The sequence below is a fragment of the Tamandua tetradactyla genome, chromosome 22 (assembly GCF_023851605.1).
Source record: "Tamandua tetradactyla isolate mTamTet1 chromosome 22, mTamTet1.pri, whole genome shotgun sequence".
NCBI classification, from domain to species: domain Eukaryota; kingdom Metazoa; phylum Chordata; class Mammalia; order Pilosa; family Myrmecophagidae; genus Tamandua; species Tamandua tetradactyla.
The window spans coordinates 9,340,452-9,361,462 of NC_135348.1; the positions used below are offsets into that span (position 1 = coordinate 9,340,452).

At 38.3% G+C, this 21,011-nt stretch overlaps 1 protein-coding gene across 2 annotated transcripts in view; it reads right to left on the minus strand.

The window, feature by feature from the left end:
- The window catches only part of GRIA2 (glutamate ionotropic receptor AMPA type subunit 2), a 150,330-nt gene extending 131,139 nt beyond the window's left edge, over positions 1-19,191 (minus strand). The window contains exons 1-2 of one of the 2 annotated variants that reach the window (XM_077139690.1): positions 19,062-19,191; positions 9,140-9,280 (exon numbers count right to left, since the gene is read on the minus strand). In XM_077139690.1, the coding sequence (XP_076995805.1) occupies positions 9,140-9,227 (88 nt within the window). In that variant the 5' untranslated portion in view covers positions 9,228-9,280; positions 19,062-19,191. Of the gene's footprint in view, positions 1-9,139; positions 9,281-19,061 lie in introns of those variants that run through there. The other variant, XM_077139691.1, reaches the window with a different exon arrangement.
- Between the last annotated feature and the right edge of the window lie 1,820 nt (positions 19,192-21,011).

Here is a 21,011-nt window from a genome sequence, read left to right on the forward strand (position 1 = left end):
AAATATTTTATGATCTTAGTATGAGCTAAGTATAATAAGCAAACTCATCAAGTTAGAATCTAGAGTAAGTTACTAAGAGATAGAATGGGGGGTGAGAATGGAAAGCTGATGCTTAACTTGTGCAGAATTTCTATTTAGGTTCATTGTACATGTTTGGAAATGGATAGAAGTGATGGTAGCACATTACTGTGAGTATAATTAATGGTGCTGAATTATGTGTGTGGATGTGATGAAAGGGGTAGTTTTAGGTGGTGTATTTTACTAGAAGTAAAGCTAGAGGATAAAGCAAGGGATGTATATCATAGTGAACCCTATGGTGGATGATTTCTGTGGCAAATAGTACAAATATAAGAATGTTTTTTCATGAACTTTGACAATGACATTGTTACCACAAGGTCTTAATAATAGGATAGTATGTGAGTAAAAATACACCTAATATAAACTGTGAACTGTAAGTAACAGTAATGCTTTAGCATGCTTTAAACATAAATAAAGCTATAGAAATAGAATTAGATCCCAGGGTATGTAGGGCTGGGGAGGGATAGAGGGATTGAGAGGTGACTCCTGAAGAGTATGTTTTTTTTTCTTTTTGGAGTAATGAAAATGTTCTAAAATTGATTATGATGATGAATGCACGACTCTTGATTGCACTAAAAGCCTTTGATTGTACACCCTGGATGGACTGTATGATATGTCAATATATCTCCATAAAACTTCTTAAAAATTATGTATTTGAAATGGATTGATTTTAAACCCTATTGTTTTTCTCTAGGACTATTCTCATTAAATTTTATCTTTAAGAAACAACCAATAGAATGATTAGAATTCATTGTTTTATTGAAGTCAATGATAGTGTAAAAGACTGACCATAGATGTGTAAGCTAAACAAACAACAAATTAAAGAGAAGTTCAAACAAAAGAAAAAGGGGGAAAAAAACAATACCCAGTTCCAATTTACTCCTTCTCTGCCTATCACAGCAAGTTTTGCTGCCCTTGAAATTCTTCCCTTATTTTCCACAGTCCTCTCCCACGCTTTCAGGAATCTGTAATTTCAATCTTAAATAAAGAAAAGGGATCTTTTTTTTCCTTAGCCAGAAAATATATTTCAGCATGCCCATTCTATCCTTTTTCTCATGCATAAGAAATATATGTACATGTACATAGATATACGTATGTGTAATCAAAATGTTTACATACTCTTACTACAAAGACCAGAATGTATACTAGAGAAGTTGTATAATAAAGACTAAATTTTAAAAAAACAGTATTTTAATGCAGAGAATTAAGACCAACTGCAAACGGTTAATGGGTCAAAAGAATGTTTTCTTTTATCAAATTATGAGTTTCAATTAAATTGATGCTGAAGCTAGAAATGATTTTCATGTTATATTCTGTTATAGGATGGAGAATCAAGTAATACTCCACTATATTTTAATAATGAGCCCAGATTACACCTGCTTTATATGACACAAACATTTCTGCCATTTTCATCAGTGTAAGTGGGAAATTAGAAAGTAGTTTAGACTAAAATATTTTCATTAACCAAGGACCTTCTGAGTTTTACTGACATTCATTCAGAGTCAAAGTATCCCAGAACCATGAAACAAATTTCATAGAATTTATAGTTTTAAATTAATTTTAAATGAAAGGGAACAAGTCTTTCCTAGAAATATGATGCGCTATTGAAAGAATTTTGGACAGACTAAAATTTAGACATTTCTCAATCCAACCCAGTTGAACTGTAAGTAAATTCAATTTACTTAGAGTAAATATTCAGATATATAATCAGAAGAAAAGATAGGAATTAACACAGCATAATTATAAATAACTACATAAAGCAACAATGTAAACTCTGAAGAACAATCCAAATATTCAAACGCTGATGAATATGTCATTTGTCTGTGAAATGTCGAGGTAAAAAATTAAAACAAACTGTTTATTCACAACTTCCTTCCTATAATGAGTCTCAGACCCTGCAACCTTATTTGATCTATGCAGCTGAAGACATAAATTTCAAGACTAAAATTTGAAACTATCTCTAACCTTAAGAAAATTAACAGTAAGCACTTTTGGCCTTTTTTCCAGTATTATATTAATGTATGAAAAATAAAAATTTTTGTTTTCCACCCAAGGCAAATTATCAACAGAAAGAAAACAAGAGAAATTACTGGAAAACAAAACCAGATAGACAACAGGCACCAAAAAAGCAAGAAGAAAGGAAAGGGCATAAATACAAAACACACACACATTAGAACAAGAACTGGAGTAAATGTTTCACTATAATAAACTATATCTATAAACTTCCCATTCCCAGACATCTTCTAAAAGAAAAAGCAATTTATAATTTAGTAGTTTTTAATTTACCCTAAAAGAGAAAATAGAAAATTGTGGTTCATAATACGCTAGAATGAAAACAAGAAAAAAAAAAAGAAAAAACTAAGACTTTCGTGGCAGTTCAAAGAATATACACAGTTACGTTTTGTGGAAAATCTTCAACCAAAATGGAAGCTGTAACAGAGCCATAACTGACAGGACCCTCGTAAGGGCAAACTTGTACTTTAACCAATTAAAACATGGTTTCTGTATCATTCTAAAAGTTGGACTTTAGAAGTCCTCTTTAAATGCATATTGTACATATTTGACAAATCAGTTTGATATATGTCAGTGTGGCTTATGGTAGAGATAATAACTTTGAATACTTCTAGCTTGTCTATGAAAATGCAAAAAAATGAATTACATTTCTTTCTAAATAGAATTTGAGACAGATACTAAGCAAATTGTTTCTTTTGAAATCCAAACGCATAGCAAAAGCAGGAACAGTTACTTAAAAAGACTAGAATTCCATGCTAAGGCCATCTGTAAAATCATACGTGTTTAATAGATAAATAATCATTAGGTGCCTGAATGCACTGGGAACTGATCTGGGGGTTATGAAGACAGCAAAGGCATGGTCTTACCTGCAAAACAGCCATATTTTACATTCTTGTTAATTTTAAAATGCATTCATTTTATGTTAAAATAAACAAAAATGGTGAAATATTTCTAAATTGAATAATGCTGAAAAAAATAATATTTAGGAGGTGTTAGTCTCCTAATCAATACCACTGTAAGGAACCACATTTATTTTTTTTCCAGATTAGTAGAGTCTGCTTTGAAAAACATGTTGATGCTTAAAAATTGTTAAATTGGGGATGATTTTGAAATTTGAACCGTTTTTCCTATTGTACTGAAGAGGAACAGCCATACGACAGGGTCAGTAATTAGTAGTTTAGATCTTTCGAGAAAACCTCTGAAATTTTGACAGAGAACTGCCATGATAAAAGAGCTAATATTTTGATGGAATTTGGGGAATCTTCCGAGTGGAATCTGGGGACTCTTCAGTAAAACCCAGTTAAAAAATGAAGAAAGGAAATATAATTTAGCTAGTGGCCATTAACACCTGAATCAAATGTTTAATCAATACAATACTTAAGTTCTTAGTGTAATGTACACTCTACTTACTTAAAAAATATTTTCTATTTCAATTTAGAGTCTATTCACTGTAACGGCATTTGCTCTGCAGATTGAGCTCTTTTCTTGACTTTCAAAAACATAAAGAAAGAGAAGGAGAAAGAGAAGACAGAAGAGAGGAAAGGGAGAAATAAAAAGCATTAATTCTCTCCCAAAACTCAATTATATAACAGTACATACTGGAATAATTAGGACATAACTGCTCTTTTCCACTCTATTCTAAATTTTCCAGGGCTCTAGGAAGTTTGGTAGTTTGCAAAGTATTATTGGAAGAGATTAAGGGAGGATTTAAGATCTGAGCATGAATCAGCATCATCTTGTCATATTCCAGTGCAATGACCCCAGCTCTTTAAAGACTTGTTGTGAAAGGGAAATGCCCCACATTTCTCAACTCAACAAGTTGGTTCATGCTCAAGACCCCAAATATGAATAGTATAGAATAAGTGCTTACTATTATTAAGCTTTCATAGTCTCATACAGCAAGTTTTATTTAAATACATAGTTTCTCTCATTCCAAAATAAAATATTTTGACCAGTTATTCTTTGATTTTTCTGTTTAGTACAATCTATCATTTTCCTGATATCTATTGTGATAAGTGAAATATGAAAGCTTAACTGTAAAAAATTCTATGACAAATTAAATCTCACGTACAAAGTAGCTACTCTTTTCTTAGAAATCTGCAATTCAATGCAACAATATTTACAACACCAGATGGTAAGGTATTATGATTTGGTACACACGCTTATGGTTTCCCTCATGCTGTGGGTTCTTATTATCACTTAATATCATTCAAGTTGATTCTGGCTTAATTAAATTTGGCATATGCTAAAGATGATAATTCCAGGTTTTCAGTAAACACCTTAACAAAAATGACCAAACTAGATTGCCCAGTTATCTTTAACTACTTATAATCTATAATTATAGCTGTAACTACCCATATAAATAGCATGGCATTGCACGGATGCACAGCACAATAAAAATTTAGTAAATATCAACCTGATGAATATGGACACATAACCTCAGTAATCCATGACTAAAATGCAATGACAAGAAATGCACCTAAAAAACGGTATCAGAGAATTCAGTGCTTAAAAGCTGAAACTGTGTCATTTTAAAATCCTCTCTATTCCAAGAGAATTTATAATACATGCTATTCTTGAATGTCTTTATGAATCAAGTTTATGGAAATATTTTAAATAAGCTAGTAAAAATCTAAGGCCCTCGTTTTTAAAAGGCATGGAGAAGAAGAAGACAAAACAAAACAAAAAAATAAATAAATAAATAAAGGCATGGGGAGTTGTTTTTTCTAATCCTTAGCATCTTAAACGAATTTCCAAAACTTAGATATTATTTATATTTTTAAGCTTCTCTAAATAAATATGTTTTTAATATTTCAAAAGGTCTTCAGTGTGCGCAACAACTTATGGAAGAGTGATATTTTTTCCAACATCTCCATCTGCTGGCTTAGAGAAAAAAGCAGATTTTCATTTTCTGTTTCTTGAAATTTGATATTTTTATAGTTTGCTTTGTTTCATGTCATTAAAATATAAAAGCTAAATTATTTTAAAATAGACCATTATCACTTGTGAAAGCCATTCATTGACAGAAATAGCAAAATTCTGGAATAAGTTTACTATTTAATATTTTAACTGAAAAACTCCACAGGATCAGATACTCATGTTTCCCACCCGCTCAGTCTTATTTTCCAGAAGTTTTAGCGATGCATAAAGCATTAACATTTATTAACAATTTTTAGAATGCAAAAATAAACATATGCCTAAAATTCTGCTTTGATTTTTTAATTACATAGATTATATAGGCTGTACACGTACACCAATTTTAAATTTATTATTGTCATGAAAATCCATATTTTTAAGTTACTTTACTGAATTGCTTGGGTATAACACTACTAGAATATCCTTACATCCCCATAATAAAGTTCTTAGAGGACCGCAGCTGCAAGGGCCCACTGAAAACAGCAACACCCATGGAATTTTGAAAAGTATTCCAAAGCATACAAAGGAGAACGATTAGAAAAATGAATTACCATGAGAAAAGAATTCCTTTATTCTCTGACAATTAAGAGGCACTCAATAAATATTTACTGACTGAATCAATGAATTCTTGAGGGCCATCAGTGGTTTCAAACTGCTGAACATATCAGATGCTGGTTTGAATTTCTTTTTCTGGTTTTACGCCTTGCAGTTTCTCACAATGAAGCCTTAGTTTTCAAACAACCTTCAGGAAATAAAAACCTGAGGACTATTTCCAACTAAGAAGAAAGGGCAAGAGGAAGGGAAAGAGGGAATGAAGAGGAGGAGGAGGAGGGAAGGAAAGAGAAAGAAAGGAAATAAAGAAATTGGAAATCTGTCATTGCCTCAAGTACCCATGGAAACAAATGGGAACAAATAGGTGCTTGCGTTGCCCCACTGTGACTGTGAAAGAGAAGGATGTGGGAGGGCAGTTTGATGCACACTGGCATTTCAGAGTACAATGGCTTCATTTCACTTCCATAACCATTCCATAGATCTTACTGGATTCTTAAACCAGGGTGGATCTTGACATTTGCAAATAAGTTCCTCCTTTTGAGGAGTAAAATTAGATCAGTAAACTAATAATTTTCCTAATTATAAATACTATATAAGAAAGAATTATGGGCTCCCTTGACCAGAAATTTAAGAAAATGAAGGATTAAAAACTGGAATAAAACCTTGTACAGATGGATCTTGACAAATCTGACATTAGAGATTTCCATCATTTCTTGACTGCTGACTGTGATTGCGATTTATATAAGCATCTCTGTCTAAGAAGAGGTAAATTAATTTTACATCTTTTATTGTCCTTGAAGGAAAAAAAAAGGATATAAATACTCCATCTTATTTTTACAATTTTTATCTAATTCTTACAGGAATGAAGACGATGAGTCACAAACAAGTTTAGGGGATGCTCAGTCAATTAGTCAATATCAACTCCAGGAGATTGTACCCAATGAGCTTCTCTTTTGCAATCTTGCCTCACTAAGACTCTTTGGCAGTTAATAACGTCACTTATGATCTGGGAGGTACAAAGGCCATGATTCTGAATTCCCAATTCTACAATTAAAAAAAAAAACTTTCAATTTCTATGAGTAATTTGTTTAAGTGTTTTAGATTAATAATCCATGGAGGAGTAGTTATATAATCTGGAGATATGCATATCTTTATTTGAGATTCTCTTTCTGAGAAAAACAATAAATCCTGAGCACATGAAATCTGTGCAACGTGAAGATTTGCAGAACTTCCCAGTACTCTGGTTAAATACATTAAGTAGTACAGTTTTTACTTAACCAAATCTGTCTACAGAGACATGCTCATTCTGTGAAAATTCATTGAATTTTATTAACACTTAACATCTGTACATTTTCTGTCTGCATATCCTATTTCAAAAAAATTTATGCTAAAAATAAATCTATTCACAAATATTGAGACTCAGGACTTGAACAAGTTACTTAACCAAAACTAGCCACAATGTTTTCTCTTTGCAGGACTCCAACAGAGTCATTCAAAATTTGTGGGTATCAACGAATATTCATTTTATTCAGTGAACATATGTTATTTTTTTCAGTAAGTTTCCTTTATATTCTTCACCAAATAAGTGAACTTCTCAATCACTGACCATTTTCAAAAGCTATAGATGTCAAATACCTTCACTTTACTTTTAAAATCTACATAATTCCTACACCCATGCAGGTGTCTTTCCATAGGATTCAGCACTTTCTAAACCATTTTCACACAATATACAAATGCATACAGTTAAATACTTAGTATAGTTGCATATCAAACTTAATCAGGAAAAAAACGGAGACTTTAAGATCAAACGAATAGTCTAAATCAAGTAGATTAATAGGTTGAGCATAAAAGGCTTCAAAATTTAACTTACAGCTGTTTATATATTTTTATGTGTTAGAATTTTTGAAAATATTGCTCTATGGGCATTGCAAAAAGCTGCAAATTCTCTTTAAGGGACTCTGGCTCCCTCTCTCTCTCACACACACACTCACACACACACACACACACACCTTTCCCTTCTCCCTCTCCATCTCTTCCTTCACTTTTTTTTCTCATTTGGCCTCAACATTTGAATAAAACATATAGGACTGGTACTTCTTAAATCATTTCTTCCTAAACAATTGACCGCTAGGTATCGAATGGGATCACAATAATGTCCCTGCTCTAACAAAGAAAACCGTTTCATTTCTTCATTCATCCGGGTGACAGAAGTTTCGAAATGAGTTGGCGATGTTCCAGACTATTACAATCGAGTTCAAGTATCGAATATATGATTAAGGCTTAATATGGTGAAGTGGGATGACAACCAGTTGTTCGTCTAAATGGGAACCTGGGCTCTTCCGGTAGTAATTTTCCCCTAGCTCCTTTGCACTGGAGCCAAAGTGGAGGTGAGCCATGTGCAACTTCTCCCCAAATTGTTAACTATTATGAAGTAAAACCTGCGAACATCACGGCAGGCAAGAACCGCCCCAGCCTGGCCGGCAGGGGAATGATGGCAGCTGCTGGGAGGCTGGCAGGAAGGGACAGTGGCTGCGGTTGCACTGCCCACGCGGGAGCGGGGGAACCAGTGCCAGGGTGAGGGCCCCCTGACCTTTCCACTGACCCTCCAGAAGCCTAACGGCTCGGTTTCTGCTACTGTATCTGAGGCACCGATAGAGCTTCATCACGGGTCTCAGAACCGAGTGCAGGGCTGACATCGAGACCTGCAAAGACTAAAATGGCTGATCGGCGACTTCTTCACATTGTCAAACTCCTTCGAATCCGACTGCTCTGGGGTCCCGTTCCTCTCGCAGCCTTTGCTGGATCCCAGCTACCTGAGAACAAAAGCGCCGCCGGCCCGCAAGCCGACCGCGGCGCTCCAGGCAGAATCGCCCCTTTCCAAGTTAGGCGGAGCTCGACAGGGCCGGGGGCAAACTGACAGCGCATCCCACCGCCCCCCGGCCCGGGCCCGGCCTGCGTCAGACAGGCTGCGCGCCGCGCCGCGCCCCTCGGGTGGGCGTTATGTAACAGCCCAGAGCCCAGTTCCAGAACCATTTTAGCGCGCGTCCCCCGGGATGTAGGGGATGAGCCCGAATTGGGGCTGCGGATCTTTAAACCCGAGGCCCGGGATCGGGCTGCAGCTTCCGGGGCAGGCTGCCCAGCTCCGCCAGTCCCCTGGGGGGGAATCTGTCCAACAGCCCGGCAGCGCGCTCTGGGGAACAGCATGTTCTTTGTGGGCACGGTGCCCACGGGCGCGCGGAGGGGGGTGGGGGGAAGGGAGGCGGGGAGAGCATCTCCAGGGGCACTCGGGCTGCGCGAGGAGCCCCCGAACCTAGAAATGTACCCTCCTTCGCTCCAGCCCCCACCCGGCGTCCTAATGCGCACACTCATCAGTGCCTCTCGCTCCCTTTTCACCGTCCCCCAGCCAGCGGGGGTCCCCGAGATTGCAGCCACCTTGTCCCTTCGCCGTCACACACACGCGCGTGTGCAATCACTCACACCCACACACGATCACACACACACACACATTCATCGCGCCGCACTCCCGCTCGTTGGCTTTCCGCGTGCGGCACCGGAAAGCCATGGTTATTTCCTTACTTACAAGCATTGGTGACTGCGAAGCTGTTTGCTACCTCCAAATTGTCGATGTGGGGTGTCAGTCTGAACTCCGAAGTGGAAAACTGAACCATCCCTACGCGAAATGCACTGTATTCCTGGTCGGCGCCCCTCGGAAAGAGCCCCCCTGCAAAGAACAAACACCAAGCAAGAGTGTCAGTGCCCAGGAGGGAACAGAGAGAAGCCCGCTAGCGTCCAACAGCCCAGGAGTCTCCTATTTATACTAACGGGCCGAATAAACACAGCGGACTCGGGCAGTGGGGCTCGAACGTCCAAACCGTAGCTAAGGGCTCGGTACACTGATGAGAACCTGAGGGGCAAGAGAGATGGGCAGAGACGTTCGCCTTTCCTCGTACTTGTAGGCTTTGCATTTAGACCCCTAGAGAATCTGAACAAATACGAAAATGCCGTTAAGGAAGAATTCATAAAATATGGGGATCAGAAATGAGAAGATCTTATCCTCTATGTGGCAAAGCCATAGTCTTTTTTTCCTTTGCTTCAGCGGAAGAAAAACCATGTATATTCTAGGCAGTTTAAATCTGGAATGCAGTCAAGGTATGACATAAGTCTACATGACATGAATTAATTTGCCCACTGTGAACAAAGATTACCACCAAATTAATCACAATTGAAAAGCATAGCACAAAAGATACCTACCTATCTGAATGCTGTTAGAAGAGACACCAAAAATGAGTCCCCAAAAAACAGGAGAAAGGAGGACAGAAATATGCATAATCTTTTGCATTTCCAAGAAAAGTAGAGCATCCACCAAACACCCTTTCTTCTTCGTCTTCTTTAGATCCTTTGCCTTCTCTTCCTTCTTTGGCCCTTATTCTCAGCAAATTAGATCCTGTGCATTTTGAGAGAGCAATATAGCACCAAGCTGCTAAAAACCTGGAGTGGAAGCAGAAGAAACCCTTTTCTTTCCCAGGTCCTGCTCCTGGCCGCTGCTCCCCTGCGCCCAGTCCGGGTTCGCGAAGTCCGGAGGACTGGCTGGATGCAATTTTCAGCGGTGCTGTGGGTACCAGTGTCTCGGAATATTCAGCACCCTCCCATGCACTCACGCACACTCACCCTCTCTCGCGCTCTCTTCTCCTTCTCTCCTCTCTCTCACACAAACGCGCGCGCGCACACATACACACACACACACATGCACATACCACACATACAGGCAAGTCACAGAGAGGGGTAGGCAGTCCCGGGCGCGCGTGCGCGACTCGCGGCAAACCGCGGGGGCGCGTGCCCACCCCTCCCCCGCCCTGCAACCCGCGCCCCGCACCGCCCTGGCAGCGGGCTGTGTGTGCTCAGAGCCGGACAGCCGCGGTCCTTCGGCGAGCCGGTGACGGCCACCGTGCCCCCTGAGCGCCTCTGCCTTTCAGCACCGAGGACAGTTCCTAGCTCCCAGCACCGCGCTACTTTGGTGTCGCTGCTGCCACCGAGATGCTTCAGACCAGGACCAAATGCAGCAAAGCTGGTTTCCGGCTGCTGTGCAGGAGAAGCTGAAATACTAATTGTTGTTGGCTGTGGAGCATTCTTTGCCCTGGCCCCGCGGTTTCACGTTGAAAGTAATTTTGATTTTCATCGTCCATCTCCTGTGAAAATCCGGCTAGTAATGTAGAAACGCTGCCATCCACCTCACCCAACCCAGCCAAAAATTCAACAAGCAAACAAAATACTCATTGAAGAAGTGTTCCAAAATTGTGAACTTTAGCTCCATGTGATGTAACCAGGATCCAGGGAAAATCTAAAATTTTATCTTTAAAGACTAAAATCACCCAGGAGGGGATGAGATTGACTCTTCAAAATACTTTGCATGGAAGTCGTATCTTCAGAGTGTATTCCATGAGGGCTGTGACGCTTACTTGTCCAGCCACGTTGCGTGCGGGTTTCTCTCTCTGCATTCACTGCTGGCTCCCTTTGTAGAGACTTGTAAACGTGGCTTCTTAGAGGCCCTTTCTTCAAATGGACTGAAAGTGGTAGACTCCGTTTCAAGGAAAGGCTAATATGAGGAAACGGTTGGAAGAAAGAGTAAGGAGAGAAGAATCTTTTTCAGTGTCTTAGGAATCGGACTTGCCAAGGCATTTTGGACATGGCCTTTTAAAAAATTACTCCAAGAAAGTAAGTTTTGTCACCACTACGAAACTCTGAGCTTAAGACTACTCAGAACCAAAGGTGGGGTTAGAGACCAAAAAAAAAAAAAAAAAAGAAAAGAAAGAAAGAAAAAAGTTTGTGGGAAGGGAGTTTATTCATTTCACACAGCTTGCCAAGCCGATCCCTGAGAACCTGCTCTGGCAATTTCTTTTGTGCCTCAGAAATCCCTTGCCAACTGTTATGGCTTTTGTGGTTTAAACCAAGAAGTGAAGGAAGATTGAATGCATAGGACTGTTTCCAGGAGACAGGATACTGGAACTCACAATATGAAAAGAAGAACCTGCTAATACTCCAGAAAGCTGAGGGTTGGTCTATTACATAGCTTTCCTGTGCGTTGTCCCTTCATAACATGCCTTCAGCCTCTTTGCTGCTTGTATTGTGTCAGATTTGCCCCTTTCTTACTCTTCCTCAATTTCCTCATATTAAAAATAAGAAGGATGGTTAAGATGGCCTCTATAGCTCTAAAACCCTGTAATCCTCTGAAAGTTATAGCTTTCCCCTTTTTTGAGGTTGTGGAAATATATTCCTACATCAAGAAGTGAGAATACCTTTAATCTATTTCTCAGCTTACACACAATAGATAATCTGCCAAGAATTTACTTTAGTTTGTTATACTTCACACTGTATAGAGAGCAGGTCATCTGAGTCAAAATAAATTTAGCATTTTAAAAATTAAATAAGACTAAAATCAATAAGAAGGGCATAAATGAATATGTATATTCAAAATTAAAATAAAAAATAAATCATATCTATTAAATGACTGTTTGTGATGCAAGGTACAAAACTTGATTTGAAATTTTAAAATTCTAAAAGAATTAATGCTAAGCTCGGGGCAAAATGAAAAACACTACTTGGGTCATTTTCTTTTTAATTCCCCCATTCAATTTTCCACCAAAAAAGAAACTTCAATTTCATACAAGTAGCTTGAAATGAAAAGAAAGACTGAGAGACAGAAAGACAGAAAAACAGAGAAGGAAGGAAAGAGAGGAGCTTGAGACATACCGATGTTTAAAAATGTGGGTCGATGTAAATTGAATTAAAAAATATAGGGGACATTTCAAGCACTATTTTTATCTTAAGTTGTTTCAAAGTCAAGGACAGACATGAACTCAAAACTAACTGAATTGCATTCTATCAAAAACAAATGATATATGAATTTGCTGAATCATAGAGCATTTTACCCTAGTAAATAAGAACTCAAGGCAAATGTTAGTATCTACCAATCAATTATAATTCATATGTATGGTGGAACTAAAAATTTTAACAGATGTTATTTGTAATTCAACTACTATTCTATTGATATGGTTCCTGTGGTGCTTATTATTCATCTTTTACATAAGTAGAAATTTATCTCATGCAATATTAACATCACTGTATTAATGTTATCATCCATAAAACTTTTCAAAATCACTATAACTTTTAAATAACATAAATTAGCCAAGCATAGACACTGTCAATTTAAGTATGATAAATTTAAATTGACTGAAGCAAATGGGTTACACAAATAAATAGAAAACTACTGGACTTCATTTTTTTGCGTGTCCAGAGCTTCATTTTCAATACTGAGAAAGCTCATCTTTCAAGGATATATATCTCAAATCGATGGGTTATAAAATCAATTTTGTTAATTTCAAAACTCCCAGGACTACAGTTGTGTAGTGGGCTCCAAGAAACACAGTTTGCTATTTTCTGCCCTCTGCTGTTCAATTCTGGTAGTTATCCAAAACTTCAGTATTGTTTCTGAAGCAAGGATGACAAATTATGTAAAAAATAAAAGGAATAAAAAATAACATCCATTCCATCTTTTGGTTGGGTTCAGTTGGGTGTTCTTGCTGTTGTCATCGTGGTGTGTGTGTGTTTGTGTGTTTAAATTATGCTGATGATTTCAACATCAAGTCTAAAAATAAGCATAGTATGCACAAATTGAATTTCTTCTTTAATCTGATTTTGTTTAAATGTCTGAAACAATTACTTTCCTTTTAAATTTTCTTTCAAGTGCTTAAGAATTTAAGTATTGTTACTTATTGTGCACAGTTTTAAGCTGAGTTCTACAATGACAAAGTTTTGCATAAAGGAAAGTCACAGGGAGGGGGTAGGATGAGTGAAATGACTGGCAGAGCAAAGGTTTAGCTGACCTTATTATCAAAATTGGATTATAAAAGTCAGTATCATAGCTCCAACTGATGGGGTCAGATTGCCATTCCCCTTTCTATCGATCCCCTGGAACTTTGAAAATGTAGGGCATCTGAAAATCTTGGCTATAAGTCAGCATTAGGGAGGAAGGAGAGTCCACAGTAGTTTCAGCAGAAGATGGCAAAGTTAGCTGTTCTTGTGAAAGGAGCCCAAGTCCCAAAGAGTCTATATTGCTGAAAGAGGAGAATTAAAAATAGAGGGAAAAATGAGGATTTTAATCACTCAGGGCTATAAATAGAAAGGGAAATTTGGGGGAATTTTAGTTACAAAATTAAGGTAATGAATAATTGTAACATTAAAAAATTCAAATTAAGACTTCACTGATTACATTTTTCTTTTTGAGCTAGCAAAATTCCAAATCATTGATTCAATAAGATCAATTACATAATCACAAAATATATAAAAAGATAGACCTCGTAAGTTGCTTTATGAATTTAAAATAAAGTCCACAAATGGAAAAAAAAATTCTTACAGTTTTCATTTCAGGTTGTTTAATGGCTGTTTTAGTTTCCTGACTGCTAAATCAAATACTATGCTATTGTTTAGTTTAAACAATGGGAATTTATTGGCTCATGGTTTAGAAGTCCAAAATCAAGATATTAGCAAGATGATGCTTTCTTCCAGAAAACTGTACCATCCTGGAGCTGGCTGCCAACAATCCTTGGTCCCTGGCATTTGTCACATGGTGATGCCTATGGCAGCTTCTCCCAGCTCCTCCTTCTTCTTTCAGGTTCCTTTGACTCCCAGCTTCTGGCTACTCCCTGCATGACTTTCTCTCTCTCGGTGACCTCCCTATAAGGCCTTCAGTAATAGGACTAAAGTATGGACCACATTTTAAGTAAAGTAATCTAACCCAAAGGTCCTATTTACAAAAATTCACACCCAGGAAGGGATTACAATTAAGAATATGTTTTTCTCAGGAACATAGCTCAATGCACCACAGGGGCTTTGATTATATAATCTGGAATTTAATTAAATTCCTTCCTATAGATAGGAATCTTTTTCTAGAAATACTCACAGGAGTTCTAGTCTTTCATTTATTAATTCATTTAATGAATATTTATTAAGATACTACTATATTTCAACTGCTTTACATTGGGTCTGCTGCTCAGGGAAGAAGCAGCACCTGCAATTAATATTGAGAATCATCAGTCTATGGGTTTCATATGAGAGTTACTAGTTCTAGAAAGTCAGCTAAAGCAAAAAATCTATAAAAGAAGAAAATAAATAAGCATACCTTTAAAATCCTACTTTAACTAAATACTGATAAATGTTCACATATCTTCCACTCTCTTGACATGGGGCCAAGGCCAAGACCTTGAGCATGTTTCCAATTTCTGTCTCTTTATAGCTGAGCCATAGCTTAAGAATATTTCTGAAGCAATCGGAATCCAACATTTTCTATTTTAAAGATTTTTCTAGTATTTTACAATGGTCTTACACTTAACTGAATAACCTTTTTTACCTGCTTGGATTACTGATCCATTCTAAAATATTCAACAGAGTTTTTAAAAGTTCCCTTCTTACACATTATCAATTTAGTTAGTATTTTAATTAAATCATGTAGTCACAATATCAAATTCAACTGTCACAAAATGTTTTTAAATTCAGTTTAACTCAATGGGTGAGAGCAGAAATTGGAAGGGCAGGCTGCTAGCAAAATTATTCAGCAGGCCTTCAATGGTATTTTTAAGGTAGCATAGCAGGAATTAAAGGGGAGAAAAGATACAAGTAAATAGATAAAACATAAAACCTACAGTGTCTCCTTCTTTAAATGGTCATAAGACTTAGATTGGTAATGTGAGTCTCCTTCTTCAAACAGTTCTTTCATATCCATCTAACTTTTGTTGGCACCTTATCCAGATAGGGTTCTTTACTTGGTGGGGGTGACTCAAACTCTCATTACTTCAGAATCAGAGTCCTTGGTGTTCACATATTTATTGGGTTATCATAGTTTCCTTCTGCCTGAACACTGAGCAAGGGAATATTAAGAGGCATCCACTGAATAGAGGATCCTTTGGGTTCCAAATCCAGTCTTCCTCTCTTCTATTGAATAGCAAATCATGCCTCCCCTTCCCTGCAGTAATTAGGATCAATTACATGAACAATAGAGAGACACTTACTTTACCTGTTGGATCACCATTGAAGGGAGCACCAAATGGCAAAAGAAAAGTCTCAGCTTCCAAGCATCTGGAGCATAGCTAAAATCATATTTCCTGGCGGAAACATTCCTTCTTTGAGAAGTTCATCCAAACCAGCAGTAACCAAGGATGCAGGCTCATGAAGCAAAAAAATCATTAAGTAGGTTTCTTTTAGTTTCTTGGCTGGTAAAGCAAATGCCACACAGTGGTTTGACTTAAACCATTGAAACTTATTGGCTCATGGTTTTGAGGTTAGACATCTAAAATCAAGACATCAGCCAGACAATGCTTCCTCCCAGAAGACTGTGGCATTCTGGAGATGCCTGCTGACAATCCTTAGTCCTTGGTTTTTCTGTCTCATGGTGATGTCTTCTCCTTTCTCCTTTGGGTTCCATTAACTTCTAGCTTCTGGCTGTTCCCCATGGCTTCTCCTTCTGATTTTCTTGGCTTAAGAAAGCTTCAGCCATGTTGGATTAAGGCCTATCCTTATTCAATTTGAGCACACCTTAACTAATAACTTCATCAAAGGACTTATTTACAGTTGGGTTCACACCCACAGGAACAGGTGTTATAACCTGAACGTGGCTTTTGTGGATGACATGATATAGTCTCCAACAGTCTACCCTCTGAACCACCAAAAAAGACATGTTCTTCCCATGTACAAAATACATTAATTCCATTACAACAATCCAAGAACCTTAAGTCATCTCAGTAATAAGTCTAAATACAAAGTTTCATAATAATCAGTTATAGATGTGATCCAACCCACATCTATACCAACCAACAAAATTTCTTTGTCTGTAGCCCTGTGGTCTAGAAAACAAGCCATATGTCTCAATATACGATGGTAGATCAGGCACAGGATAGATATTACCATTCCAAAATCAAGAAATTGGAAAAAAAAACTTTTAAAACAGGGGTCACTAGTCCCAAACAAGCAAAAAATCCTTTAGGGCAATCTCCGTTAGATTTTAAGGTCTAACAGTAATTTGAGGCTTTATTCCTTGTCTTTAAGGTCTGCTGGAGCAGTAGCTCCACACTTTACAAGCACTTGCACAGCAGCCATGAGCTCCAGGAACACTGGAGTGCAGACCCCAACTTCTCTGGTCATCAAGATAGTGGACAGGCTCTCTGCAAACACGAGGTGCATGCTCCACCATCTCTGAATATTGGGGTGGTGGCACTTGGCCGAACAATGGGATGTAAGACCCACTCCCTCCAAGTGTTGGGATGAACTTGCCCCTTCCACACATGCGGGTGGGTCCAGTCTCTTGGCCTAAGGACAAGTACATTCTTCAGCTTCCAAGGTACTGCCCTTGAAGTAATTCTTCCTAATTTTGTCCCTTTTCTCTTGCTTTCAAGTGTAATTTCATTTCTTACAAATTTCACAGAAGACCTTGCTGGCTTTGCATGTAGTTCCAGTGTGTCTAAATTATCAGATAATAAAAACTTTTCACAGATCCTTCCTGCATTCCAATCCTGACTACCACCAAATTAGCTGACTGGATCCATTTTCAGCCACACTTTCTTTAGCAAAGAATTGTTTAGTCAAGGCCTCCCATGGAAACCTGTTCTCTGGATCATTTCTCTCTGAAAACTCAGGCGGTTCTCTGATAGAGCCACTGTTGCTTTCTATAGAAACAGAGCTCAAAGGATATTAAGGAATGATGAGAAAAAAAGAAAGGAAGGAAGGAAGGAAGGAAGGAAGGAAGGAAGGAAGGAAGGAAGGAAGGAAGGAAGGAAGGAAGGAAGGAAGGAAGGAAGGAAGGAAGAAAGAAAGAAAGAAAGAAAGAAAGAAAGAAAGAAAGAAAGAAAGAAAGAAAGAAAGAAAGAAAGAAAGAAAGAAAGAAAGAAAGAAAGAAAGAAAGAAAGAAAGAAAGAAAGAAAGAAAGACACAGACGGGCTCAGGGGGTCTGAAGCTTGAGTTTACTTCAGACAGACTTCAGACAATTTTATTCTCAACCAGATCCTAGTTATATACCACAGGATGTCAATAGATATGCAGGCATTTCCTGAGAGAGCAAGATTCTTATCTCACAGTGTTCTTCATACTTAACATAACTGTTTGGGGTAAACATTCTCTTCCTCCCAGACTGCTCTACATAACAATCGCCACAGTTTACCACTGCCATCCTGAGGCCAGCAGCTTGCAACAAATTCTGTAGGTCTTGCTTCAAACTCTTGGCTTCTACATTTCCCCCTTTTTATTTTATAAGCCGAGGAAAACAAGAATCACCTTTTTTAGGGTGACTATAAGCAGAGGTGACCGTGCCTGTCTTAGGTTGCCCTTAGGCTCTGAAGGGTCTTATCTGTCATTGGCTGCCAGTCAAGCTCTCTGACTTTGATTCACAAGAATCACATTGTTATAAGCAGAGGTGGCCAGCACCTGTCTTAGGTTGCCCTTAGGCTCTGAAGGGTCTTACCCGTCATTGGCTGCCAGTGAAGCTCTCTGACTTTGATTCAGGAGGGAGCCAACGAGTTTCTGCAAGAATCACCTTTTTCTTTGTTGTTAAACACAGCTGAGGAGGAAGCGAAGTATAAACAGCCCCAAATCTAAGATTTTTTAGCTCTTGGGTAAGTGATTGTGTAACATTATTTCCATAGGCTATATGTAGAGTATTCTAATTTACATTCTAATACCCCTTTTTTGTAATTCTAAGATATCAGGACTTAAACTATCTGAAGGCCTTAAAAGATGCCTATTCCTTTTTCCCATTCTATTTCAAACAAGCCATATGTTAAAAGAGGGTAATACAAAAACTGCTCTTATTCCTTATCAAATCAGTCAACATTCTCCATTTTCCTGACCTCCCTCCTGCAATAAATATCAGAGAATTCCAAGAACCATGAGACTCCTCTAAACGTCCTGCTCCAAACTGTTCCCAAATCAACCGAGTCAGAGCCTCAAACCTCTTTACAGATAAGGGCCACTGCTCAACTCAAAAAGGCCCGCCTGTGGTATTTGTAGTGGATGCCCCTGGAGCATCTCCTCACTTTATGCTTTAAGAGTTCCCTTATTAGATCCCTGTTTGGGCACCAATTGCCAAGTCCGGCTCAAGCAACTGTCGAAACAGGGTAAGAAGTGGTAGTGGGAAATTGAGAAGAAACACAACTTAGAGTTTAAGACAAAGCATGAGCCAGGTAGTTCATTGCCTGACTGAACACAATAACCAAATAGAAACAGGAATATTTTCCCCGTCTTATATTCACTGCAAAGCCTTCATAACGAATTTCCATTACTTAAGATTTAAAACATTATGGCCTTAAGGCTGAAACCAACAACAATGTTTTTGAATGAGATCAAATAAGCTTACTAATTCAGATGTTTTAACAGGCACCCCAGAAGCTTTAACACACACACATACTCCTCCAGCTGCCTATTATGATTACCTGTTACCCTGATGATCCAAGGAAAATGCTTACTTTACCAATATGACTCGCATCCTCTTCTATCAGCTGGACACACGTGCCTCTAATGAGACTTTTCCTCGGTTCCTTAATATTGATTTGGAGTCTTCTTCTTTGAGCCCCACGTTGGGCGCCAAATGTTGCTTTCTGTAGAAACAGAGCTCAAAGGATATTAAGGAATGATGAGAAAAAAAGAAAGAAAGAAAGAAAGAAAGACACAGATGGGCTCAGGGGGTCTGAAGCTTGAGTTTACTTCAGACAGACTTCAGACAATTTTATTCTCCACCAGATCCTAGTTATATACCACAGGATGTCAATAGATATGCATGCATTTCCTGAGGGAGCAAGATTCTTATCTCACAGTGTTCTTCATACTTAACATAACTGTTTGGGGTAAACATTCTCTTCCTCCCAGACTGCTCTACATAACAATCGCCAGAGTTTACTGCTGCCATCCCGAGGCCAGCAGCTTGCAACAAATTCTGTAGGTCTTGCTTTAAACTCTTGGCTTCTACAAGCCACTTCTAACCTGAGTCTCAGAATACAATATCTGGATAGGCTGAGAATTTTCCAAATCAAAAATTGCTAGTTTCTTACAGTTTATCTCTTTCCATTCTCATTTCACTATAAACAGCAAGGAGAAATCAGGCTGCACCTTGCACACTTGGAAATCTCCTGAGCTAATATCCAAGGCCATCACTTTCAAGTTTTGCCTTCCATCCAACATCAGAACACAATTAAGCCAACTTCTCTGCTACTTCATCACAAGGATTGCTGTTCCTCAAGTTTCAATAATGCACTCATCGTTTCCTTCTAAGTCTTCATCAGAAGTATCTTTAGTGTTTGCATTTCTACCAACAGTCTCTTCAAAGCAATCTAGGCTTTCTTAATCAAGTGCTTCCCAGTTTTTTCTGGCTTTGGAATATTCATTTCCAAAGCTGTTTCCACATTTTTAGGTATATATAATAGCAGCACCTTACTTTTGGTACCAAAAACTGTCCCCCAGTTTCTAAAACAAATACCATACAATGGGTTGGCTTAAACGATGTGAATGCATTGACTCATGGTTTTGAAACTAGAAGAAGTCAAAAGTCAAGGCATTAACAAGGTGGCGCTTCCTTCCCAAGGACAGTGGCATTCTGGCACTGGCTGCCAGCAATCCTTGATCTTTGGCCTTTCTATCTCATGGCAATGTACATGGTGTTGTCTTCTCTTTCTCCCAAGTTCCATCGAATTCCACCTTCTTGTTCCTCCCCTTGGCTTCTCCTTCTGTATACAATTTCTTTTGCTTATAAGGACTTCAGCTATATCGGATTAAGATCCACCCTCACTCAGTTTGGGCATAGATTAACAAGTAACATTTTAACAGGTCCTATTTAAAAATGGGTTCACACCCACAGACAAGAGGTTGGGAACTGAACATGCCTTTTGTGGTGGGCATGATTCAATCCCCAAGAACGTTTTTAATTATAACAAGTTAGTGGTTCCACTCCCTTTACAACTGTTACAATTTAACCATGAGAAAGACAACACCACATACTGGCCAATTATTTAAAGTCATATATTTCCTTTATTCTCTGTGATTTTATCCCATCTTTTCAAAGTGTTACCTCTAAGCTGATATCAACACTAAGAGTTCAGCAGGCCCTTACACCATTCTACAAAGCCAGTTTCTTCAGGGTAATAGAACACATAACAAGACCAGTGAATATTGGGGCATGAGCTCATTACTATACTTCCTTTACCATAAATTGTGTTCCCTGGAAATAACATTGCAACATTGTGTGGGATTCTGTGGTCATAGATAAAATATTCTACTGTGGTCACAGATAAAATATTCTACTGGTTCGTTAATGATAGTGCTGCAAGAACTACCAAGCATAGGAAAGGTAAATCCACATTCCAAATAAGGATTTACCCTGTGAGAACAAGCAGTTCACATTGACCAGGTAGCCAATTGTTTTC